General features: G+C 52.4%; 2 protein-coding genes across 8 annotated transcripts in view; both read right to left on the reverse strand.

Moving 5' to 3' along the window:
• Positions 1–2,238, reverse strand: part of KIAA1671 (KIAA1671 ortholog) — a 71,188-nt gene extending 68,950 nt beyond the window's left edge. The window contains exons 1-2 of one of the 4 annotated variants that reach the window (XM_032706041.1): positions 1,982–2,238; positions 1,058–1,131 (exon numbers count right to left, since the gene is read on the reverse strand). The gene's annotated coding sequence lies outside the window, so the exon portion shown is untranslated. Of the gene's footprint in view, positions 1–829; positions 1,016–1,057; positions 1,132–1,426; positions 1,481–1,981 lie in introns of those variants that run through there. The other 3 variants (XM_032706042.1, XM_032706040.1, XM_032706043.1) reach the window with 3 other exon arrangements.
• Positions 2,239–10,490: 8,252 nt separating this feature from the next.
• Positions 10,491–26,393, reverse strand: part of SGSM1 (small G protein signaling modulator 1) — a 39,073-nt gene continuing 23,170 nt past the window's right edge. For all 4 annotated transcript variants that reach the window (XM_032706044.1, XM_032706045.1, XM_032706048.1 and 1 more), the window contains 13 exons: positions 25,875–26,013; positions 25,577–25,641; positions 25,086–25,231; positions 24,416–24,544; positions 23,784–23,966; positions 21,887–21,958; positions 20,770–21,351; positions 19,914–20,038; positions 18,674–18,756; positions 18,298–18,407; positions 17,923–18,019; positions 17,359–17,526; positions 10,491–16,910 (listed from right to left, as the gene is read on the reverse strand). In XM_032706044.1, coding sequence (XP_032561935.1) covers positions 16,822–16,910; positions 17,359–17,526; positions 17,923–18,019; positions 18,298–18,407; positions 18,674–18,756; positions 19,914–20,038; positions 20,770–21,351; positions 21,887–21,958; positions 23,784–23,966; positions 24,416–24,544; positions 25,086–25,231; positions 25,577–25,641; positions 25,875–26,013 — 1,988 coding nt within the window. In that variant the 3' untranslated portion in view covers positions 10,491–16,821. The remainder of the gene's footprint in view (positions 16,911–17,358; positions 17,527–17,922; positions 18,020–18,297; positions 18,408–18,673; positions 18,757–19,913; positions 20,039–20,769; positions 21,352–21,886; positions 21,959–23,783; positions 23,967–24,415; positions 24,545–25,085; positions 25,232–25,576; positions 25,642–25,874; positions 26,014–26,393) is intronic.

Genomic DNA, 26,393 nt, shown 5'->3' on the forward strand with positions numbered 1-26,393 from the left:
AAGTTTACATATCTATTTTCAATAAACTAAACACCTATCAAAACGAAATTACACGCTACAACTTCTAGCTAAATAGGATTACTACCTCTTTAACTATTCTGAAGTATAAAGGCTTTATAGCTTTACTTGCTAATAAAAATCCTTGACATTTTGTACAGAAAAGGCATAGCATGCAGTGAAGAAAAGCCTAACAAAAAATCCAAAAGAAGGGGAAAAAAGTTTATAAATTCTTGAAAGATTTTTTTTTTTTTTGAGAAAATCTTTACCTGGATTAAGCTGCCAGGCAACTTTATTAGCATTTCTGCCACACACTGTCTGCTTCCCTACCACACCCTGCCAACGTCACAGGGAAACAAAGAAAACTCCCATTTTCATTTGGTTGTTAGAAAGATGCAAATCCTTCTGGTTTGCGGAGGAGAGACAAGGAAAAGAAAATACCAACAACCTTCAGTTCTGGCTAAAAGTACCTCAGAAGCAGCTGAACAACTTCCCAGTTACCCTGGAAACAGAGTTTACCTCTCAGCCGACCGGGAAAATTGCCTGCAATTACCACCCCGGAGTAAAGCACCAGTTTGGACAAAACACCAATTGCTGCAGCTCCTTTAACGCGATCCCGGTATTTTATCACGAGCAATATTTGATCTGGAATGCAATTCTACTGCCAAACTCCAGAGAATCAGATCTGTAGGTATAATCAAAGGTTACGATTTCTCCTAATGGCACAGAGGAGCTCCGCCATCTGCCAACTGTGATTTCCCTTAATCCCATTCCCCCCACACAAATCAGAATCACACGGATTACGCCACAGAAATAGAAGTCAAGTCAATACCTGAATCCACGGGATTAATCTCCCACCTCAAGACGGGAGAAAGGCAAGAACAGCAACAATGCTGCAGACAGGCTCAGGAAGGCAAAGCTTTCCACCCGACTCCACGCAGCACCACACAGGAAATTCTGGGATTTCACAGATTAGCTTCTCCCATTCAGAATCCCGGCGCTGTTCCCTCCCAAATCCGAGCGCAGAACTCCGTGTAAATTCAGGGAATTGGGAACTGACCTCCACGTGATCTTTTGGATCAGTAATTCCACCCAGAAGCAGAACTCCACGTCCCTCTGTGCACATGTAAATCACTTGGATTTGGTGTTAGGAGGGAAAACGGACAAATGAGCTGAGTAACATGAGAACAACACAAATCTGTCCACCCTAGTGCCTTCAAAATAAAAATACATGCCCATGGCAGGGGGTGTGGAATGAGATGAGATGAGATTTAGGATCCTTTCCAGCCCAAACCATGCTAGGATTATACGATATGCGCATCCCCAGTTAAAAAGAACCAGCGTGATGACCTCAAACTGGCACTTAAAAGTAGTTTTAAAGAGCAGGTAACATATTTCCTGAAATCCAAGGCATAAACGAGTCACATACCATTCTCGGGAATGCCTGAATCCCTCCTGCTCTGCCCAAGGAGCAGCCACACGGCTGTAAACCGGGGAGGGAGAAGGGGGGATAACATCTTTATTTGTCCATTTAAGACCTCCAAGCACATTATCATCCCTAATCCAGCGAGGAACAGATAATTGCAGCCCTCCTGGATTACAAAATAACGCTCTAAATCCCCAGAACCGCCAGCGCATCATCCCCACCAGCCACCAAAACCACCTACAACCCCATCCTCACCTCCAGCCACCGAATTAAAAGCACAGAAGGGGGAAGGCTTTTTACCTCTTTTTAGCACGCGGGGACACGAGCCCCGGCTCTGACGCAGTGAGAAAGCAGCAGCGAGGGGTCCGACACCTGGGCGCGGGGCCATGCGGGAGCAGCGCGGGCACCCGCCGGCACGGGAGCGCCCCGGGGGCCCGCCCCGCGCTGCCCGCCAGCCCCGGGCACACGGGGGGTGGTCCCGTGTCGGCCCCAAGGGCGAGCGAGCACCGGCCGCCTTTGTCCTACCCCTCTCACCGTGGGCTCCCCACCGCCACTTACCCAGCTAAGCCACCGACAGCTCCCGCAGGAAGAACCGGGCGCGGGGCTGCGCCGGCTCCGCCGCACCGGGGAAGTTGCGTGAAGTTGGGAGCGCAGCGGCCTTTCCCCCGCGGCGGCGGCGGCGGCGAGCGGCGGCCGGGCACGGCCGGGGGCGGGGCGGGGCGGGGTCCGGCCCTCCGCGTTCCCCCGGGTGAGGGGCTGCGAGGCGGCGGGAGGCGGTGGAGGGAGGCGGGAATGTCCCGCCCCGGTGCCGGTCCGGCCCCTTCGCCCCGGCGGCCGCGGGGCCCCGCGGGAAGCGCCGCTGTTGCCATGGCGACCGCGCGGTCCGGGCGCGGGGCGGGGCTCCCCCCGCACAGCGCGGTCCGATTGGCCCCGCCCCGCTCCACCTGCTCCGCGCGGGGGACGCGGGTTCGAGTCCCGGTCCCGCGTCCTGGAGAGGGGAGGTGGTGTAAAATGGGATGCGACAAGATTATTTTACTGTGCCCGGTTCTGGGCTTCTCACTACAAGAAAGACAAGGAGCTACTGGAGAGGGTCCAGCAGAGGCCACAAAAATGATGAAGGGTCTAGAGCATCTCCCTTACGAGGGGAGGCTGGGGGAGCTGGGCTTGATTAATCTGGGGGAGACTGAGAGGGGATCCCATCAATCTATACAAACATCTCCAAGGGCTGTCAGAGAATGGTGCCAGACCCTGTTCAGTGGTGCCAGCAACAGAACAAGAAGCAATGACCACAAACTAAAATGCAACATGAGGAAGAACTTCTTTCCGTGGAGGGTGGCAGAGCCCTGGAACAGCTGCCCAAGGACGATGTGGAGCCTCCCTCTCTGGAGATATTCCAAAACCACCTGGACAAGTTCCTGTGTCACCTGCTCCAGGTGACTCTGCCTTAGCAGAGGGTGGGTTGGATAATCTCCAGATACCCATCTGTTTCCAGCCCTAACAATTCTGTGATTCTAATCAGTGGAATAGGCAGCAGCTGCATCTCTTAGTCAAAGGCATCCTGGAACTAACAAGCTTTATGTATGTAAATCAAGATGTGGATCTATGTCTGTGCATACATTGCTACTTTGGCAAAATACTCAAGGTCCATATATCCTATAGTTGGATTATGTTCGTTAAAATACTAAATTCACACCTCCAGGTCAAAAAGACCTTGCCCAAATGAAGACCCTTTCCCTGATCATACATAGAATTTAACTGGGGTTACATAACTTGTATGGAAATTACTGACCAATCCTAATAGAGGGCCTGTACTTGGAAAGTTACTGAATTTCTGTGTATAAATAACAGCAGGGAGAGTCCGGTGGGGTGTGCTGGATTTGTGAAATACCATCGAGCATACAGGCTGCACAACTCTGAAATAAATAATCAGTGTCTCTCTCAAGTGTGTCATTACTGGCTTGTTGCACACAGGGTAACAAATCTGTTTTTGTGGACAATAATCCCCTCAGCCCACCACTGTTCTTCTGTCACCCCTCAGGGCAGCACAGCCATTGTAGGCTGGGAGCTGCAGGAGCTCAGTTCAGAAAGCATAACTCCTCAGACCACAGAGAACCTCCTCAGACAGGGAACATTTGCTACTCAGACCAGTGAACAGTTGCGACTCAGACCAGGGAATGTTTCTTCTCAGAACAGGGAACGTTTCTCCTCAGCCAGTCCCCCCCTGAAAACGGCACCCAAGCCACTGGATCTGCCCGCAGGCACCTCCTCTGTGCCATGGCTGTGGCAATTCAAATGCTCCAAATGCTGCTTTTTGTCGTTACCAAAGGTGTGGTTCCCTGACAGAGGAGTCCAAGGTCAGCTCCGAGGGCAGCGAGGCCGTGACTCATGTCAGGAGGCAGGAGAGCCCGGCTGACAGTGAGCATGGCAGTGGCAGGTTGGGATCATGCCATGGCACAGGGAGAAGCAGCTCCATGTCCTCGTCCCAGCTCTTGGCAGGACCTGGAAAGATCAGGCAGCAGGTTCTGCATCCCTGCCCTCCATGGGGAACTCCCCCATCTGCTGTTAACCAGCCCAAATCTCCCGTCAGTTGTGGGCACTGGGGTCCTGAGCCGATGGAGCTGATGGATCTCTCCATGCCCCATTCCAAGAGAGCCGTACGGGTGCATGGGACCTGCCTCTGAGCAGGTGCATGGATGGGAGCCAGCGGAAAGGTTTCAGCAGCAAAAGCACCCAGCCCTGCAACAGCTTCAGAAGTACAGAGCTCGCCTCATCTCCTCTATCCCCTCCCTTGTTGTATACACCCACATCCCATTTAAATTAAGATCCCTTTCCCACAGATCCCCCTCGCTCCCAAATCAGGATAATATAGGTGTTTTCCCCACCTTAACAACCCTTTTATCTTCACCACACAAAGGGATCCCAATTCCATGACTCATTTGCCTTTCTCTTTTCCAGAAGCCAAGCCATAACCCAACCCACCATGCACCTTTCCCCCCAGCACCCTCCCTGCAGCTCAGGCTGTGGCTGGCAGTTGGCACCTCCTTTACGGATGAGAGTGATCCGTGGCTCGGATCAGTGCTTCTGCAAAGAGGGTGTTACTGCCTCTTACACCTCTTTGAAGTGGTTCTTGTTCCACCCATGGCTGGGAATCCCTGCTCCAGCAAACAGGGCTTTCAGCAAGTATTGGAGAGCAATGAAACCATCTGATCAGTTATTCAGGAGCCGCTTAATGGCAAACAAAAACACCTACACGCAGCAACAGAGGCAGAGAACTGGCCAAGCCAGGCTCCAGAGGCTCCACAGCCCCTAGGAAGCTCCATTCAAATGGAGACTTCAAGAAGAGCAGTCGTGTTCCCAAGAAGCTGCTGCCTCATTTCCCACTGTCTGAGGAGGAGCCTCTGCTGTGCCTTTGCAAATGCCTGGGGAGATGAGACCTGGGAACTTCCAAGTGGCCACAGAAACTGTGGATGCTTCAAGCCCTGGCAGGCCTGGGGCAGGAGCTGCTCCGGCGGGATTGCAGCGCTCAGGGGCAGAGGCAGCAGCTCCAAACAGGCCTGGGCTCCACCAGCCTCCAGTGCAGAGCCAGAGGGGCTGTATCCTCACCCTCACCCAGCTCTTATTGACCTGGGGACATCCCAAACATGTGGGAAAGGGAACGGCTGTAGTGCGGGGCCAGCACAGGACGGGAACCATGGGACCTGCAGTGCTGCAATGACAGGAACCCCCCTGGCTGTCACAATCATCCCTTGTACCCAAGCTCCAGAACAGGGTAGAACTGCCACCCCACTGCCATCCACCACTTTGGCTCTTTTAGAATCATAGAATTATGGTTTGGAAAAGCCCTCTAAGACCATCAAATCCAACGTTCCCCCGGCACTGCCAAGGCCACCACTAACCCATGTCCCCAAGCGCCACATCAACATGTCTGTTAAATCCCTCCAGGGATGGTGACTCCATCACTGCCCTGGGCAGCCCATTATTCCATGGCTGGACAACCATCTGGGGGAAGCAATTTTCCCTAATATCCAATCTAAACCTCCCCTGGCACAGCTTGAGACTATTCCCTCTTATCCTGTCCCTTGTCCCTGGGAGCAGAGTCTGACCCCCACCTGGCTCCACCCTCCTGTCAGCAAATTGAAGAGAGTGAGAAGGTCCCCCCTGAGCCTCCTTTTCTCCAGGCTGAGCCCCCACAGCTCCCTCAGCTGCTCCTGGTGCTCCAGACCCTACCCTACGTATGCAAATTAGGGCTGTAATTGCACTCTGCAGTGTGGAGGGCAATAGTGAACTGACGCTGCCAGACCCACCTCACAGACATTTGAGCTTTGACCCTTTGATTTATGACTCCACCAGAGCTGCTGGTGTGATGATATGCAGCAATATACACTTGGAAAAAATGACAGGCCCCTTATCTATGAGAAGTTTTCAAACAAAAGGCTCCGCTTCTCAGATGACTAATGCCCCTGTTTCTCCTCTCCACCATACAATTAACTCTCAGGCTGGGATGTCTTCAGAACCAAGCATAAAACATAAACCAGTGAATAACAGTGAACGTTCTGTGCACCAGCAGGGCTGCTCCATGATCTGGTTCCTCTTGCACAGTCTGTCAGTGCCCTGCAGTGGAGAAATGGGTTAATTGCATATGGCACATGGAGCCACTGCCAAACATCCGTGTCACACACCTGCAAACCTGAGGGCAGGTGCAAACGTGGGTGGGGAGGTCACAGGCAAACCCCACAACCCCTGCTCTGCTGCCATGGGGGTGAACAGCTGTTCCTGTCCCACCTCTGCCTGACCACAGTGGCTGCAATGGCAGGATCCCCTCCTTTGCTCCAGCCACAAACAGTCTCCATCTCTTCCTGCTGAGCCAGTTGCTCCTGTTATTGAAGAGGTGGAGGTGTATTCAAAAACACTCTGTTTGGATCAGGGGAACTGCTGTTCCCAGGCCTACGTGGAGTTGAAGTGCTCTGGCTCTCAGTAGGAAGCACCTCAGTGTCCTGCCTTGCAATGCTCCACCAGAGAACTGCTCCCACCAGAGCCAAAACTATCCATGACGGCTCAGGATAAGCCGCAGGAGGAACCAGCCAGGAGCTCTCCACACTCTTCAGGCACTGAGCACTGTAGGAAGGTGCTTCATGCCCACTGTAGATAATCCACAAAAAGGAAAGCAGGAAATCCTCCCATTCCCCATCACCACCACAGCAGCAGACCTTAAAAGCTTCTTTCCCACCTCTTCCTCTTCATCCACCATGGAAATCAGTGCAGAGCTAGAGAGCATCCTGGCTCAGAGCACAGGGAGGGCACAGCCCTGGCACTGCCTTCCCAATAAAACCCCACTGGCCATAGGGCTCCCATTGCTGCCTCTCCCACCCCTAAGTTAGACTCAGGAGCAGGACTGAGGGAAGGAACACAGGAGAGAGTATCCTGATTTAAGGGGAAGAGTCTGTAAAACACACATTCCGATGTCTTGGAGCATCCATTGTGCCCTTGTGAAGGCTGAGCTCTGCCAGGCCATAGAAGGAGCATCATCGCTCCAACAGGACCTCTAGGATTATTCCACAGTGTCCACAAAATACTTCTTCCTCCAGAGAGGAGAAATTTGGGAAGGCAGAGCCTGTCAAACATCAGCTGCTGAAAGCAGCCAGAGCCAAGAAATCTTTGACAAAAAAACAAGGATAATTGAGCATCAAATTTGTATGTATAATGCTCTCCAGTAGGAAGGGGTTGTTAGATTGCACTGTCGCAGAGGTTTTATTGCATCAGAGATAAAAACCAGTGGGTGTGGGATTTTGGCCAATTATACAGTCTCTGGTGGTTTTACCTGTGCTGGTTTGGGTGAGGACATGGCCCCATCCCGGTCCCAGCACTATCAGGGACACAGTCAGGCGTGGGGGCCTGTGGGGAGAACAAAGGGATGCAGATTCCCTGGGAGTCTGCTTTTGTTTTCCCAAGCAGAAGAGTGACTCAGATTTCAGTGCACTCCTGTAACTCCGCCAACAACAACACGTCCTTAGTCACAGTGATAAAGCCGAGGATCCGTGTTCCATTTGCTGAACTAAAAAAAGCTCAAACTCATCCACCCAAGGGCCAGGTCAGTCACTAAAGCAGAGACCGTGCCCCGAACCCTGAGCCCCACGCAGTGACAGCAGCATCTTCCGAGGAACAGCCTTGCTGAACTTCTGGAATCTGCTCGGCAAATCCACGGAACCAGCACGGATGATCTCGCTGCATGCACTATCACATCTAAGAGCTCTCTGATAACTTCTGAGTGCTCACATGTCATTCCAGCACGGCTGCTAAAGGCCTTGCAGAAATGCTTTCTCTTCCTGAGAAACGTTCCAGGAAAAAGCACGCTACTTCCTTGTGCTTAAGGACTGGCTTAACACATCCCAGCTCTGTTGTCTCTTGGATCTGAACTTGTTTTTCATGGCTGTGAGGTACACCGAAAGCTCACTGAAAATGCCAGAGCACAGAATGCTCCACCTCAGGCAGAGCACTTAATTGAGCAAAAGGAGAACTTAAGCTGATAAAGAGGAGGTTTAGATTTGATTTCAGGAAGAAATTCTTCCCTGTGAGGTGAGGCCCTGGCATAGGTTGTCCAGAGAAGCTGTGGCTGCCCCATCCCTGGAAGTGTCCAAGGCCAGGTTGGTGGAAGGTGTCCCTGCCCATGGCAGGGCATAGAGATGAACTTTACGGTCCCTTCCTCAAAGCCCAAACCACTCTGATACCATGAGACTCCCAAGCCCAGGCTGGCAAAGTCCATTCCAGTTGTACAGTCCTCCAGCTCCCAATGCTGCTGGGCTGGGTAGGGACCCAAGGCTATGGCAGGGTCAGGTAGTGGTGTCTGTGCAAACTGGGACTCTCTTCAGGATCAACCCAGGTATTGCTACCCCCAGCTATGGGTTGACCTTTGTATTTTTGGCTTTATTTTCCTTTGGAAAAAGCCTCTCTGAAATACTGGAACACCTTAAGAAAGCAGAGGTACGAGGGGTGTTGCCAGGACACCTGAGCAGATGTTCAGCCTCCAAGTCCTCGGTGTGTGCCAGGATTCAGCATGTCCATTCATGCATGTTAACAACAGGCTATAAATACTCCGGGTCCTCCCCAGCTGCCGGCGCCTGAGCCTGGCAGGAGGGTGTGTGAGGACGAGCACTCACAGCTGGGGTCACCAGCACAGCTCCCAGTGCCCCCCATCCCACCCAGCCACCGCTGGGCTGCCCTGGCACATGTCACAGTGAACTGGTTCATCCACTATGGTCGCATGGGCAGCCGAAGGCTCTGGCTCACGATGGAGAGGATCAAAATTGTCTATGGAAAGTATTGGGGCTGACACCACCCCTTGGAGGAGATCCCATCTTCTGACTCTGCTGATGGTGGACATCTCCTGAAGAGCCCTTGTTTGCAAGGGATTGGAGTTGTTTTCCTTCCTGCACCGCACACAGAGCTGCAGCCTCTCCAGAGCTGCTCCGGCTGCTGTCTCCTCTGCTGCATGGAGGTGGCAACTCCAATGGAAATTTCCGTGCACTTCAAAGCACTACCTCAGGATATCTGCTTTTGTGAGAAAGTATCCCCAGTTAAAAATTAATGAAATTCACTTTTAGGATCATTTACTTTCCTCCATCTGAACAGCAGGATTTTTGCCAGCCTCTCCCCACAGGGAATGCAGAGCATTCCTGCTTTGGGACCTTGGGGACCTGGCCTCTGGTGATTAGATTGCCAATTAATATCAGTGATTAACACATTCACAATGGCTGGCTGAATCCCACTCTGACATTTTGCAAATGCTGCATGTTTGGGGAGTGTCTTCATCAGCTTTTGAAGTTCTGAGCTGTGAGCTCCCTGCAAACCCTCAGCCTGCACTGGAAACTGGGGCTGGGCCATTAGAGCAAACATGCCCCAAGAAGCAAACATATTAAGGATTAATTAAATACCAGGCTTTATTTAATTAAGCCTCTTCTCATAAGTATGTAGAGGCAGGAATCTGGAATGAGCATCCATTCTTCCTTGTACTCCCATTTTTAGAAATGCAGTTAAACTTGGTGCTGTTTAAACCTGACATTGGGGTGCTGTACATCCCTCCTGACTCCCCAGTGCAGGAACAGACAGCACAGCGCTGATGAAAGGTGGTTAAGAATGTTCCCTGTTCCCACATACGACACCCACCCTGGGGAGAGCTGGAAGCCCTGCAAGCACCCAAAGACTTTCTGGAGTCCACAGGGGTGACAAGTGCCAGCCCTGAGCAGTGGCAGGGACCCAGGGGTGGCTCGTCCTCCCTCTCTCCTCTCATTGTCATGTTTTTTAATGAAAAGCTTATCCCTCCTGTTGTCTGCTCCACAGGCTCCAAAGACAGTCCTATCAGTGCCAGTTTAAAGGTCTGGAGATCAGTCCAGGAAATACCAAGGCAAGTGAATGAGATCAAGTCCAAGGTCATTTTTAGGTCCTGTTCAGAGAGCACTTCCTTGCCTTCCACATCCTCCACTGGCAGTGGAGGATCACACACAGCTGTAAACCATCACCACTGTGTCCCAGCTCCAGGCTGTCCTTGTGCCAGGGCCCTCTGGGATTCTGGGACACAGTGGAGCTGTTCTTCACCTTCTGTAGAGCAGAGGGCTGGCTCTGGAATGGGCTCAGGGTGTGTAGAGCTGCTTCAAGCTCTGAACTTGAGAAAGGGCAGTCACAGGAAAGGGCCACTCCCAGTGAGATCAGGGCAGTGGGGGATATGCTGGGATATGAAGGGATGTGGAGGGCTGGTTTTCCAGCACTGGTCATGCCTCTGCAAACCCTCACCTTCCCCCTGCCCATGACAGAGATGCTTGGGCACAACACTCAAGGACACCCTGTGCCCTGTGGAATCCGGCATCACCCCCCCAGACAGAGACCTGGATCTCAGAACAAGGATAACAGCACTCAGCATCCCACTGTTCCCCCAAAACAAGCACCTCTGGGTGCAGCACAGACAACCCCCAGTGCTGGCAGAAGCAGCATTTTGGGTGCTCCCTTTTCGGGATATCCCTCTTCGCTCCCTTCCCAGGGACCACGCAGCCAGAAAGAACAACCAGGGTCTTATTGATTGGAAAATACATTAACCATAGAGAATAGAGCTTTAATTTTTCTTTCTGAACAACAATAAGGAACAGTTTACATAAAAAACCAAAAGCATGAATAAAATAATATAAAACAGATATTATACTACAGTGTGGAATTCAGATAATCTAAGAACATTAGCAGCACTTCTACAAAGAGATTAAAAGCTGTAAGTGCTCGTTAAGCTCAGATAGAGCAACTCCCAGAGACCAAAATGGCATCAAAACAGAGAAAAGCAGCAATTCAGTGTAGGGCAACAGAAAAGTCTAATGCCAGGACATCAGATACATTCAAATCCCTGCGCTGAGGGGCAATTCCCTGTCCCAAAGAGCCTGGGATGGTGTGTGACCCCCTGTGATGGCTGTGGCACCCACTCACCCTGCCCAGCTCTCCAGAACACTCCATGCACAAGGGAAGTGACAATCATGGGTCTGAGGTTGTTGGATTTTCAACAAGAGTTTTCATTAATTCTGTTTGGGAAAATAGATTCTCCTTCCCTGGCTCCTGGGAATTACTCTCCAAGGAGAAACTGAATTTCTGAGAATTTCAGTCAATCTTACATAGCCATGACAATAAAATCTTTATTCTCTCAGTATCCAGGATCAGGATTTTCAATTCTTTATCGTCCTTGGCAGCAAAGCCACACCCATTCCTAAAACTTCCATGTACTTAAGATCTTGTGCATAGTTTAAATTTTAGCATTGATTAAAAAAATAAATTGATTAAAATAAAAGGATAAGTGGTGCTTTTCCCCCCTTATCAAAGAGTTGATGCAAAGTGCCCTTGGTCCTAGCCATGTCCTACTACTGATGGCTCAGGAGCCACCATGGAGAAGGGACCATCACTTGCAGCTCTGTCTGGGCTCTGCTCAGCCTCCATGTGCAAAATCCATTTATAAAAGGAAGTTATTCAACTACTGAACGGGAATTTAAGGTATCACTAATCTAAAATTAGACACGTTAGAAGACTTCCATGGCTATTCCAACAGTGAACATTCCCTGGGAAGTTCAGAATTCGGGCAAAGTTCAGAAGGAAGTCACACACTGAGCTATGTGAACAGCACCAGAACAGCCTCAATTGTGGCCCACACAGCCACCAGAGAACAGAAACATGGTGTCACTGGGGACCACGACAATTCAGGTGCCTTAATCAGTGAAACGGGATTATTTGGGGCAGGCAACGAGGGTACTGACCGTGAGCGCGATCGGAGGAACATTTGATCTACTTCAGGGTATCTGAAAAAACTTTTACAGGAATTTCTGACACAGCTTCTGCAGAGTTCCAACCCTTCCACAGTGCTAGAAAGTTGTCACTCCATCTCTACATTGTGCTCTTTCTCTATCAGTTTGTGCTCATACAATAGTAAAATGCTGAAGACGTGCCCAGAAGTGCTGGGTACTCGGGGAAAATCCCAAATGGAGTGAAAAATAAGACAGAGGTTTTGATGACATGAAAAGTATTTTGGTCCTGCTGATCAAAGGCTCAGAGGCTCCCATTGGCTGAAGATCAGTGCCCATAGAAAGCAGTGATTTAAGATACTATAAGATATTTTCAATAGCAAACTTAGGTGATGAGAATCCCAAAACTAGTCCCATCCCTGTTCTGAAACCTGTTGGCCACAGTGGCTCCCAGGGGACCAGGCAGCTACTCAGGATAAACTGGTAAAGAGAGGGAAAGTAGGCAAGCAGAGTAAAATATGTAACAAATAAATAAAGAACAAAGAATAGGAAGAATCTCATTCCATAAATTGTTCTTGGCCACAAGGCTTATGTCTCCAGGGTGGGATTTGGGGATGGGCTCAGCTTACCCATGGATGGGTTCCCAGCAGATCTGTGATCCCAACCTGCCACATCAAGAACATCCCTTCCCTTGGCCTGTTTTTCACTCATCAGTGACAATGCTGATGAGTTCCACTGCTGGCTCCAGTTGCACTACAAGGTGCATTTGGATAAGCTAAGGGATGTTCACCATGTCAGGGACTGGATGAGAGCAGGACAGGGAGGCAGCAAGAATTTGCCATGTAAAAAACCCTCTCAGTCCTCATGAAAAATGTTCACAGCAAAGCAGACTCAACACAGCAAGAAAAAAACTCCTAGAAAAATCACACATTTTAGGAACAAAGACAATTTCTAAAGAGACTGCATGAGATGGGTACCGGGAGCTCGTTGGAAGGTTGCATCAGCAGAAAGCTCAAACGCAGGCAGAGAATCCATTAGTCACTCCCTCAGGGGGACGTGGGGCCAGGACACAAACATTCACTGGATTTAAACACACCAAGATTATCTGAGCAGAGCAGCTCGAGCATGAGATAAACCCCAAATCCCAGAGCTCTGCGGATGCTCAGTGAGGTGTGATGGGAGCTGAACGGCTCAGCCTGTGGAGCACATGCTTCCTCAGGCTCAGCTCTGGAGCGACCCAGAGCTGAGAACAGGGCTGGCAGGAAGTGGGATGCAAACCTTGCTGCACCCCAGGGAAGAATGCAGCAGTCTCATCAGAAAGCATGGAATGGTTTGAGTTGGAAAGGATCTTACAGCTCATCTCACTCCAACCCCCTTCCACTAGACCAGGTTGCTCCAAGCCCCATCTAACCTGGCCCTGAACATTTCCAAGGATGGAGCAGCCACAGCTTCTCTGGATAACCTGTGCCAGGGCCTCATCACCCTTACCAGGAAGAATTTCTTCCTAAAATCCAATTTAATCCTGCCCTCTGTCAGTTTAAGGCACAGCAGCTCCAGTCCCTGGTCCCACAGAACCAACAACAGGCTAAAGATAGTCCCCAGCTCACAGTGCCATTGCGGGGGGGGCTCAGCTGCATGGAGCTGCTGGGGTGAGACATTCCTCTCCCCCAAGGAGCCAGACAAGATTGCTGTATATGGACAAGCACTCCCTGGTGACAGGCTTCTCCTCCATGGCTGCACAGCTGGGAGAGATCCATGCTGGATTCCAAGGCCACAATTCCCACTGTCGGAACCCCAGCACAAGGCTTTATCTCAGGGTGGTCTAGCTTGGGGGCAGAGCCATGCAGGAAAGGCTGGGCCAGAGAATGCCCACAAACAGCTGCACAACAAACCTTTTGCTTCCATTTTAGGAGTTTATAGCCATCAGAGCCCCAAACCTGGGGGTGTCTCGCTGTGGGTCTCCACAAGCACAAGAACCTGCCCTGGAGGGCCCAGCACAGCTGCCCCCACTGAGACTTGGGAAAGATGTCCAAACCAGAGCTGGGACCAGGCATGGACAGGGCCAGAGCACAGGGTTTGTCACAGACTGATTCTGACCTCTTGGGAACACAAAGCTGGACCTACATGTTCAGACTCAAGTGCTCACAGGAATTTAGTGAGCAAATGGTTTTCCTGATGTTTGTAGGGATTGGGGTGGGGCAGCACATGGGGCTCTGCCTGCAGCAGGGGCTGCTCTACATGCTGTTCCAATGCTCTACATGGGCCAGGGACACTCCCTCCCTACCCAGACAGGGTGGCCAGACACTTTTAGTCCTAAATTAAGTGACAGACTCCTCCTTGGACAATCCAATTTACCTACAACACCAAACCCTAACTCTGCAACTGTTCTCACCCAGCAAATCCCCAAGCAAGGCACAAGACCCCACACAGCTCAAGCAGAGTAGCTCCTGCACACTCAGCACCAGAGCTTCTTTCCTCCTTTTTTTCTTCCTTTCCAGTTTTAAAGTCAGAACTAAGATGAAGCCAAGCTGAGATCATGATGGTGGTTCTGCTCTGAGCTTCCTGTTGCCCCACCACAACAACTCTCCCAGCAACAGACTGGCACATCATGAAATAGGTGCTATAGAAACCACACAGTTCTTAGAAGCAAAAGATTTCTCACACCCCCCCCCCTCAAAAAATAACCCACTTAATTCACATATTTTTCTCTCTATACTGTATATATATTATATATAGACACGATTCTCTGGTAAACATGTACAAGATATTGTAAAGAACATTGAAAATGTCTATCTCCATTTGCACAACAGCACACATTCACACGCCAGCACACAAGGACACACAGTCAGGTACAATCAATAAATAAATACTTTTTTCCCCTCAGAAATTATTCAAAAAACACTGCTATTGAGCGGCCCAAAGACACTCTCAGTTAATACAGACAGCAAATATTGTGCAGAATTTCTTGGCTGTTTTTGTTTAAAAACCAAGGAAAGAAACTTCAAAGATGTCAGAGATGTTGCTTGGTCAGGCTGTGTTTTAGGAGACCTGTCAGTTCCTGTCCCTCAGGAAGAGGAGGGTAGAGCACTTCCCTTCCCCTCTGGACAGGTTACACAGGACAATTCTGTCCTAGAACCTCGAGGGAACAGGAATAGCCTGGGATGGAGAGAGGGCAGGAGCTTTTTGCTCTGCTTGGTGGAAAGATGGAAGATTCACACAGGAACTGGCAGATCTGAAGCTCTTTGTTTCCTGAGCTACTACAGACCAGCACCCTTTGGGGATTTACTGCAGGAAACTCCTGCAAGGAATTTCCTAGATCATTGTACATATCTGTTGGGATTATGAGGAGCAAAGGGCTGCCCATTTCTCTCCCCCCTTACCACAGCCTCTTCCCCCAAAGGTTCAGGATGTGCCACTCTCCCTGCCTTTTCCAGCTGTGACCTCCATGTCCCAGCATACAGAAAGTGCTCATTTTTCCACCCGATTTGCTCAAGCAGCAAACCACTTCACCACGCTCCACAGAACCTCCCTGAAGCAGCAGTTTTCTCTTGTGCAGATTGACATCTGTTTTCTGCAAGCAACATCTGACACGTGCCACAAGCCAACACAAAACAGCACAGACAGATGTTCCACGGGAGAAGGGAAGGGCCCTTTCCCTTCCGTGGGTAGCACTCCAGCAGCAAGGCAGGAGCAGGGCCTTCCCTTGCAGAGGAGTGGAAGAGAGCACACACACATCACACATTGCACAGAAGGGGAACACAAATTTTTGCAGCAAAACTTGAGAGAAAGTACCCTTAGAGAGAGAGGGCTCCAACCCAGTGCCTGCCCCATGGCCACGGCACAGCCCCCCCCCACCCCAGCGACCCTCCAGCCACCCACACCTCTCCTTTGCCTGTATTGTTTTTACCTGAGTTGAAAAATGACTCCGACCCCTCTGCAGGGCTGAGGACACAGCAGCTGAGAGGCACTTCATGCAGCAGGCTCCAGCCCCAACACTGGAGCCACTGCAGGAAAAGTGGCCACACAAGTGCATCTTCCCAAAGCAAAGACCACTCAGAGACCTTGGGCTATTCTTCTCTTCACAGACATGTGGGGGAAGCCCACCAAGACCTAACTGGAGACTTCTGGTGGGCTTAGGGGGCTTGGCAGCACATGGAAAACCCACAGGCACCAAGGGGATTGTTTGCCCTGTCGAGCTTTGAGCAGCCGGTCTTAATGGCCAGAGGAGAAGACAGGCACCATCAGAGGGAAAGCCAAGATAATCAGGAGCTCTGACTTGCCTTCTGAGGAGCCCTCTCCTCATAGGGGCTGCAAAGGAATGACAGGGAGACCAGACTCCTACCACAAGCAGCTAAAGTAAGGCAGGTAAGAAAACCTCCAGCCTGGAGTTCCCAGAGGAGGTCAGGACCAGATTTCCCAGTGTTCAGAGAGGGTTACAGAAAAAACAACAAACCCAGTACTGAGTTTGGAGCTGTTCTGAAAATCCATCCAGAGATGAAACTGTTGTGTGCTCAGATATTGTAGGAACAATGTAAAATCCCAGGGAGAAAACAGAGCCTTGGAAAATAAAATACTGAAGGGGATGCAATGCATCAAGGGACAAGATCAAAAGAGGAATTTCTGTGATCAAAGTCCCCCCTGTTACTGGCAGAACCTCATCATGTTGGTAAGCAGCTGAGGAATGGCAGCATCCCTGTGCTGTCTGGGCTCACAGGCTGGCTGCCTTCCCACTGCCAGGAACGGCCCCAAGGAAGCAGCTTTATGTCTGTGCCACAAAGGATGTGGAGTTCTGCTCTCCCCACCCCCAAGCTCTGCCCTGGGATGCTGGCAATGCCTGGGCAGTTGTGGTGGGCACACACCTGCTGCCCTTCTGCTGCAGCAAGGCCAGGAAGTGACCACCTGGTCCTGCTCCCGACGGGTAACACACACCTAGATGGATCTTTGGTTGAGTCACTGCAGAAGGTCTGAGCTGGGGCCCCTGGCACAGCACTTGGGGAGCCGAGGGTACTCCCAGCTCAGCCAGTGGCACGTGTCCCACTGCCTGAGTTCCACAGGTGTGGCACTTGGAGAAAGAGGAAAAAGGAGGAAGCATCGGAGGGCAGTCCCGGCTCTTTGGATCCCTCGTCTGTCCTGTGTCCTTCATTTGTTCTCAATCAGAGTCTGCACTTTATAGACAAGGTCCCGAGCCAGCTTCAGGATCTGCTTGGTGTTGTGTCGCTCGGCCATTTCTGGAACACAGACAGAGGAACCCAGAGAGGTCAGAGTTGAGCAGGCCCAGCCCCACAGCTCCTCATCTGAGCCCCAGGTGAGAGCTGAAGCTGTGACCTCCTGCCCACATTCCCAACACCATCCATCACAGAGACACTTGGCTCTGGAGAGCTCCTCAGGATGGTGATAGCCAGCAGGAAGCATAACCTACATTCTCAGCTCCCTTCAACATGTCCAGGTGGGCCAGGGCTGAGGATGGCATGGGGATTCCCCCAGCACCACCAGACCCCTCAGAGCCCAACTGTTTAGGGGCACGAGGGCTCTACCACCGCGTTCCACAACCACGCACTGCTCTGTGTGTGTTAAACATTTACAGCAGAGCCCAGACATGACTGCCTACACCCAGCCACGTGCTGCACACATCTGAGCAGCTGCCACAGATTCAGCCTGACAGAACACAAGCTGTACCGTTGAAAAACTTGATGATGTCTGTGAAATCCATGTTGTTCTCCAGGATGATGTCCCGGTACATTTCCACCAGGGCCAGGGCTATGAAGAGCACGTAGTGAGCAGAGGAGACGTGCGCGGCGGCCCAGATGGTCTCCCAGACGGCGAACACGTCGTCGTACACCAGCTCTGAGAACAGAACAGCCCAGCACTTACCACACCAGCCATGGCTTCACACCATCCTGACTCACAGAGCTCACAGCAGCGCTGGGGAGACACACTGGGAGGCTTCTTCCCACAAGAGCCTGTTCCAGCTGGAAGCAATAAGTCAGTCACCTGTAGGGAGACACATTCTGGCCTGCAGCAGGTGGCACAGGCCTCAGGACACACTCCTGGTGAGGCTCAGCAGCAGCTCTGGAAAAACAGGTTCTGCATCTAGATGGAACACTCAGCCCCACACAAGCCAGGGAAAAGTGAAAAGGAATTTAGAGTTAAGTTTAAACTACTAAGTTGCAGAGTGTGCTGAGAAGCCTGGAAGCCTGGCAGACCCTGCCCACCCCCAGTCTGGGTGGTCTCAGCACATACCTCTCTTGAAGTCCAGGAGAAACCATCGGTAGCAGAAGTAGAAATGAGTGTAATCCCCATTCTGGTGCATCAACTCAAAGAGCTCAGAGTCCAGAATCTGTCAAGAAAAGCAAAAGGAAACTCAGCAGTGCACACAGGAGGCCAGAGCCATCCTTCTGCCTGCTTCCCTCCGCTCCCACTGCTTTCCTACCGCTCCAGCTCCACCAGCTCATCCTTTCCTGGCACACATTACTCCAGGCTGTCTTTAGAGCCCCTGCTCTCCCCTCTTGCTTCCCACCACTGAAACCCCTCTCAGCCCTTCCAAGAGCCCCATCCCACCACCAGCTTTCCCCCTCGGGTGTGAGAAGCCACTGTCCACATGCCAGGACCCCTTACCTGGATCAGCGACCTCATGTTGGCAAAGTGGGTGTCCATGGCTCCTCCATGGGGGAAATTCTGATTCATCCTCTTCATCAGCTCAGTGAAACAGCTGAAAGCCAGAGCCTCTGTGCAGGGAGGAGAGACACCACTGCTGGGCTGCACAGGCTCTGCTGCACCTGCTCCCACAGCCACCTGCAGCAGGAGCATCCCTCCAAAAAGTCCACCCTGTCCCCAAGTTGGGCTCCTGGGAGCCAGACAGCACCAAGGACAAAGGGGATTCTGCTCCCCACCTCTAAGCATGGGACCCTCTATGCAAAGAGCCACCACAAGCATGGCAGATTCCCCCACATGATCCCACAAAGGGACAGGGAAAGCAGAGCCACTCACTCACCATCATCCAGGATGACCAGGAGAGGGGCCAGCAGGTCACACATCCCCTGCACGTAGCCAATCTCAATGTGCTGCCAGATGTAGCTGTGTGAGAAAGCAGGAGAGGTGACCAAGTGCCACTGCCTGGTACCTCCTTTGCCTGTGCCCTGCCTCCCTTCCTGGGATGAGGGGGGAAATCCCACCTGTTTATTCTGTTATCCTTGTGCTGTAAATTATTAGATTCCAAATCAGGCACGCATGGCACAGTCCTGGATTGACACCCTGCCATGGCTATGTCCTAGACTGTCTATTCAGGGCTGTGCCATGGCCATTGCATGGAAAAATCAGTGCAGGGAAAAGCAAAATTGGAAAGCGCAGCACAGTAGGGTCATTGGTTAAAGGACAGAGACTGATGGAATTTGTTAATTTATTTCTTGATTCTCTGTGCATAATACTGCCTGCCTTGCCTTCCCATTCCCAGTGTCCCAGGAAGCAGCCAGCCCTGCAGGGATATCTTCCCTTATTTGGTAGCAAGTCAAAATGTGTTCAGAAAGGGCTCGGATCTGCTGCTGGCACAAGGGAACGATCTTTTCCAGCCTGCCCACTGGTTTTCCAAAATCTGCTGTACTGAAGTTCTAATCTCAGCAGAGATCTCCAGCTTTGGCTGTCAGATGAAGTGACAGCACTGATGGAACAGCAGCTTCTCCTCATGTTTGCAGGATGAGTAATAATATTTTATCCTTTGCTGCCCGTGAGGCAGAGGCTGAGCTGGAGCAGGTCTGAGTTGGTGAGTGTCACTCAGCCAGCTCTGAGTCACAGGGACTCAGCAAAGACACTCAAAAAAGGACCCATGTCTGGCTCTCTCCTGGGGTTTTGGGTAGGCAATAACCATTCCAGCACTTCAGGTACTTCCTCATTAGCACTATGGCTCTGTGAGCTGATCCTTGTTAAAGCCTTTTCCAGGCATATTCCAGAGAGCAGGTAGGCTAAATCCAGTGCAGTGGGTGCAGGCAGCTCAGGCAGCCTCTACCTTGGCCAAAAACCCAGCACACGCCAGTCAAGGGACAGCTGGACACCTCTAAGCATGGGACACCTTGGTCTGGGAACCTCTGTGTTCTTGTAGCAGCGGCCCCGGTGCTGGGATGATGAGGGGATTTGGGAGCAGAAGTCAAGGAGGTAAAACTCAGTACCCAGAGCAAAGTTCAGGGCTCCAGCGTCAAGGTGAATTCCGGGAAGCCCCTTGACCCCCCCCAAGCTCCCACCTGCACATGACATTGCGGAGCTTCTCCAGGTTGGCCGGGGTGAAGTACCAGTAGTTGCGGTCACAGCGCTGCACGTCCTTCTCGATGCGGTGCAGGTTCACTGTGTACATGTCCAGCAGCTCTGGCTGCCCAAAACAAGAGCAAAGTTGATTTGCTCTCAAATAAAAAAAGGATTGCAAGGGCAATGGAGTGACAGGGCAGAGTTAGGGTGGGAAGTGGGAGCCCCTCTACACCCAGCTATGGGATCAGCACGGGGCAAATGCAGGTCAGTCCTGCCCCTCTACTTGGCCCTGGTGAGGCCACATCTGGAGTGTTGTGTTCAATTCTGATCTTCACAGCTGAGGAAGGACAAGGAACTACTGGAGAGGGTCCAGTGGAGACCATAGGGGTCTGGTGCATCTCTCTGATGAGGAGAGACTGGGGACCTGGACCTGGTTAGTCTGGAGAAGAGAAGACTGAGAGGGGATCCCATCAATCCATACAAATATCTCCAAGGGGTGTCAGAGGATGGTGCCAGACTCTGTTCAGTGGTGTCCAGTAACAGGACAAGGAGCAATGGCCATAAACTAAACAGAAAAAGTTCTACCTCAACATGAGGAAGAACTTCTTTCCATGGAGGGTGGCAGAACCCTGGAACAGCTGTCCAGGAAGGGCATGGAATCTCCCTCTCTGGAGACATTCCTAACCCCCCAGACACATTCCTGTCACCTGCTCCAGGTGACCCTGCCTTGGCAGGGAGGTTGGACTGGAGAATCTCCAGAGGTCCCTTCCCACCCCAACTATTCTGGGATTCTGTGGTTCTGTGAAATAGTGAGGCAGCCAGGAAGAAACTCACTCTGAACAGGTCCATACTTACAGAGTAGGTGACACCTGTGGAGGAGAGAGCAGATGTTTCACTGTTGGTCAGATCGGTCACAGCCACAGCCAGGGAATCCAGCTGTGGGTACAGACTCTCCATTTCTGGCTCCTCAGAGAGGTTGTCCTCACTCTCCACCAAGCTCTGCTTCTCAGCCTCACTGTCTGCCCAGCTCTCCACCACAGTCAGGGCCACGGTGTCACACAGGGCCCCCGCCGGGCCCTCACCCACGGGAACAAAGTCCACACTTCCAACGCTGGGAAATTCACCTTCCAGGCTGTCTTGGCCCTGCAGCTTCTCCTGCTGGACACCATCCGTGTCCACTGAGGCTGGCACATCGGACCCACCAGCCTTTCCCTGGGAGCTGGACGAGGATTTATTGGTTTCCAGGGCACTGTCCTCGTTGCTGAAGCTGCGCTCTGAGAACCCTGATGTGATGGAGAAGTTTTGGGAAGAGGGGTGGCCAGAATCAGGGGAACAAGTGCCATTGGGAACTGTCCCATTGGGGACCTTGCTTTGTTTGCCATCTTCCAGCTGAGCATCTACTTCAGTCTGTTCCACTTCATCCACAGATTCAAACACCTGCAAAGTGTGAGCAGAGACACGCAGGGGAGCATCATGGGAATTCAGCAAACTGCTGGGGACATAGTGCCCATATTCCCAAGAGCTGTGTACTCATAGAGCCCACGTTCCCAACAGTGGAGGGAGAGGAAAATTACCCTTTAGCTTCCTCTCCTTGGATTTGAGCCAGCATTTGGTCATTTGCACAACTCCAAACCCACAAATCCCTGCTCTGAAGGGCTATGCTTTGCTTGGCATTATACACTGGGCAGAAGGTGATTTAAACAGGTGTTAAACACCTGGGCAGTAACAGAGGGAGCAGCCACAGGCCCTCAAGCGTGACAGCCATGGGGCAGAGCAGGCAGGTGAATATTCAACACCACAAGCGGAGCACAGTTCTGACCTTAGTGGCTCCAAAGTAGGCTGGGGACTCATTTACCTCCACCAACACTAGTTCTGTTTGCCAGAGATCCCCATGGTTATGGCTGAGGAGTCAGACCAAGCCAGGGCAGAATTGTGAGGACAAGAAAAGGAGGGGAAAGGTGCTGCAGCTCACCTGGGTGCTGGAGCTGGAGTCACTCTGCAGCCGGGCGTGGTTCTGTCGGCCAGAGCTGCAGCTCTGGGAGGACTGCAAGGGAGAGGGAAAAGGGCAGTGAGAAGGCAGTGAGCACAGGGTCTGGGTGGGGGAGCTCAAGCAGAGGTGGCATTTCTGCAGGTGAAGAACAAGCAGAAAATGCATCCAGTAAATTCTCCTATTTGACCCATGAAGGACGTTCCCATGACATTGACTCTGCCCTGTGTGTCACCCAGAGCAGTGCTCTGCCTCAGCCACCGGCACCGACTGCTGGGGAAGGTGACAAAAGCCAAAGTCCCAGGCCAGTGCAGTTGTCAAGAGCTGCGTGTTGGGTCTGGAAGGAGCCACTTTCCTCTGGCCTGCAGAGAGGTCACGCTGCCTCCCTGGAGCGCAAATTTCTACAAATCTCTGTCCTAATTTGGCAGCAATGCGGCTCAGCCCAGCTCAGTTTACATAAACGATGAAGTCACAGGCTATAAAACAGCCCCTCCAAGCATATTCATGCTCTTTTCCTTTTCTTAAAGGACAAATATTGATGTTTTAAGCCAGACTTAGTGGAGGCAGCTCCTCTCAAAGTCACGAGTACCCTGTTCTGGCTTCCAGCTCAAGCACAGAGGGAAGGGCTGGGCTTTGCAAGCACCAGCTCCATGCTCAGCCTTGTGGATTCCCTCTGAGCTGCCAGCGCTCGATCAGTGTGAGTCCTCCCCGTTATCTGAGCAGATGTGCAGAGCATGGAATGACATCACACACAAACAAAAGGATTTTAAGAAAATACAGCACATTCAGACCAGCAGGAGTTGTCTCCACCCTTGTATTGTGGGTGTCTGCTGGGCAGGGCTCTGATGGAGAGAGGAAGGGCGACAGCTTTCCTCCATTACCATGGGAGCACTTAAAACAGGAAATTTCAGGTTCAGATGGAAAAAGGGTGAACATTTGCCTGTGTTAACTGTGCCAGCTCCCCTCCCCGTGCCTGTTCCCAGAAGAACCACGGCGGAGATGCTGAGGGGAGGGGGATGATTCCTGGAGTTACAGCCATGCCAACAGTGTAGCCCAGCTCTCCTCAGCCCCCCTAAGAGCTGCATCATTCAGTTCCAAACAGCTCCTGGTTCAGACCCGCCTTCCCTGCCTCTCTCCCTCTCTGTACATACATGTAGCCTGCAGGACTAGAGCTGAGCTCATCTCTTTCCCAAAGCACCCACAGAAACTTTCCAGCAGGAACCAGATCAAGTCTCCAGTGCTCAGCTCCCAGGTCCTGTTCATTTGGGCCTCCCCTCGCCCCCAGTGTGGCAGCCTGAGGTCATGCAACCCAGCACCACGTGCTCTGCCGTGCTGGGCTCTGCTCCTCCAAGGACAAAACTCTCACAGAAACATTCCCTGGCCACTATTCCCAGGACTGCCTTTCCTTTAACAGGCTTTTCCCTCCACACCCTTTGGTTTGGGCTGTGGATCTAACTCCTAAAAGCCAGTCCCACAGAGCTGGGTGTTCCCAGCTCTGTCCCACGATGGCACTGTGTACCAAGGGTATACTGAGGTTCCTCTGTGCTGAGCAGTTGATGGAAAAGGGAGCCAGTAAGCCCACTGCCCTGTTTCACAGCCCCTCAGTGCCAGCAGCATGGTCTTCCCTGCCCCTACTTCAACAGTCTTCCATGGAGCTAAACCTGATGTGCACCAGGAATGCATCAGGTAATGAGTACCTCATTCTCCAGAATACCCACAAGGAATATCTCACAGGACTGGTGAGAGTGTCTGGATTTGGCCACGTGGCCCCACAAATGAGTTACAGGGTCCTGCTGCCCCATTGCCCTCTGCCAGGAGTCCCTGCCCTCTCCAGCAGGGAGGCTGGGTGGACACAGCCCCCCCTGAGCCCCCAGAGCCTCACCTCATTGCTGATGGTCGAGTCCCTGTGCATCATCCTCTGGATGTGGGAGTCCAGGCTGGCCCCCGAGGAGCACTTGGCCAGCGCGGCCGCGTGTGACTCCTTCTCGCGCTGCCGGACGATGGCCTCGCAGCCCAGCCACTCTGCCATCGTGTGCTCGTAGCAGGCACGGGTCTGCTCGTCAGCCTGCAGTGTGGGGGGACACAGGGGCTTGGAATGGCTGTCCCTGGAGAGCCCAAACCCAGTCCCTTCTGAACCCCCAAGCCTTGCACAGAGGAGTGAACAATCATGTTAACTATGGCTGGATATAGATGGGACATAATCACCCATTAGCTGCACAGTGCCTGACCCACAAAACCTGGCCAAAATTAGGATGGGAAATGCCCATCCATCTCCTCCCTGCCTTCCAGAGGTGTGCAGGGCACTGAACACGAGGAATCAGCAGCTGCACAGGGTAGCGTCAAGCTTGGTCCTGTCAATTCCTGCTGATCCGAGTCTTTCTCCCGCTCCTACCTACAGCCCAGTCCAGAGTGGACATGATGCCCAGTGGGCTCTGCAAACAGACACTTCAAGCTGTGCAGTACTCAGGGCACATCAATGCCACACTGCTGAGCTGGCAGCACACCCACACCAACCTCCTTTCTCTCTGCCTCCGTCATCCCAAATTGGTAATGGCCCAGCAGGAAGGGCCAGACGGCCTTCCTGATCTCGTGCTGGATCCCGCCATAGTAGATCAGCCGCAGCAACTCCTGGTCCTCGTAACTCTGTGGGAAGAGCTCAGTCAGAGCACAGACACAGCCAGGACATGGCCCATTGGGTGTAAGGCCCAGCCATGCCACCTTTCAGTACCTGGAACACTGCCCAGACCCCGACTACCCCCAAACCCACTGCCCATCCACTGCAGATGATCCCTCAGATCCCTGCCTGGGCTCAGGTAGAGCCAGAGGTTGCTGTGGGTGAACATTTTGGCTCATCACACCAGAAACTGCCCCATCAAGGTCACCGAGGGTCACTGCTGTGCCTCTGAACCTGGCAGCACAGCAGACCCCCTCTCAAGGCCACAGTAATCAGGTGACAGACACTGCCCAGGCGGGCTCTGAACAGAAGCAAGTCTAGGAGAGCAGCATTCATTCCCCAGCTCCCATGTGCCAAGGATTAGGAACCCTGGCTCTGTGCAGCCTGGGACAGGTTGGCTGACTTCCCTCCTAGAGGAACTTCTCAGTGTGTTTGACCTCATCATGCTACAACCACCCAGGACACCCCGAGTGCACCAGAGCTGGTGTGTCCCCAGAGCCCTGGCTCTACCGTGCTGTCCTGCAGGTATCTCTGCCAGATGTCCACAGTCAGCCCCGAGCTGGCACTGCAGGGGACATCAGAGGACACGATATTGTGGTTCACCAGTGCAGACAGGTGGGTCCTCACCGTGGACAGGTGTCTGCAATAAGCCAGCCCTGCAGCAGAGAAAACCAAACATTCATCCTTGGACCTCGGGGAGCCATGAGGGTGAAGAGCAGGAGAAAGTTCTAATGAGTCTGTTCTTTGAGGGAGATCCTCTGAAACCACATCCCAAAGCAGGGAATCTACCGGGACAGGACCACCAGTGCTGCTGCTCGCTGGGTTCAAGTCCAAGGATCAGAGTCCATGTGTTTGCTCCCCATCCTGAGCACGTGCATAGACTGGTCCCAACACCCCTGGCCACTGGCAGCTGGCTCAGCGGCACTCCCAGCCTGGGGCCCAGAGCCTCATCCCTCACCCATCACACATCTCATGGCAGTAGGAATGTGACAGGTACTCACAGCCATAGAAGGCCCGGGAGAGGATTTGGTACTTCATGTTGTCACACAGGAGCTTCAGTGGAGCTCTGCCAACAAAAACACAGGGGATGTGAGGAGAGGAAATGCTCCTGTGCATCCCCTCAGCCTGGCTTTGATCTGACTGATCCAGCTGTGCCTGCAGAGATGCAGCACGGGACCCTGCTCAGCCTCAGAGCAGCAATTCCTGCTGCCAGGATACGGCCACAGAGCAGCTGAGGTGTCCCAGATGCCCTGGCTTTGCCGTGCTCACATGTCCCACGGGAGCAGCAGCTCCTCGTACCTCTCGTGGCTGCAGCCGTTGGCCGGGCCCCCGTCCGAGGAGCCGCTCTGGGAGCAGGAGGAGCAGGAGGACTTGCGGGTGCTGGGCTGCCACATGGGGGGCAGGACAGCCCCTGGCCCATCCATCAGGTCCTGGGGCACTGTGGGAGTGGAGAGGAGCATCAGGGACCGCCTGGCACTGCCCCTGGAGCCTGGGACACACAGGGGGTCAACAAAGAGCTTTGATTAGCAAAGGCAGCATCCCACTCTTCCCAAGGAGGCTCCAGCGACCAGGCAGAACCCACTGCAGGGAATCACAGCACCGGCACTGGTGAGCTCAGGAGAAAGGAAAGGGAACAAAGAGCATTGATGAGAGAACCATCTGCTAATTAACAAGCTCATTCAGAAAGCTGGTCTTAAACTGCTTTGTGCTGACCAAGGCAGAAACCCAACACCCAACGCAGAGACTCCAGAGAAGGGGCTGCAACAGACTGAAACAGATGAGAAAAAACAGGATTGAAGTCAACTGCTGTCCCAGGAA

This window comes from Chiroxiphia lanceolata, chromosome 18, assembly GCF_009829145.1.
Source record: "Chiroxiphia lanceolata isolate bChiLan1 chromosome 18, bChiLan1.pri, whole genome shotgun sequence".
Taxonomy (NCBI): Eukaryota; Metazoa; Chordata; class Aves; order Passeriformes; family Pipridae; genus Chiroxiphia; species Chiroxiphia lanceolata.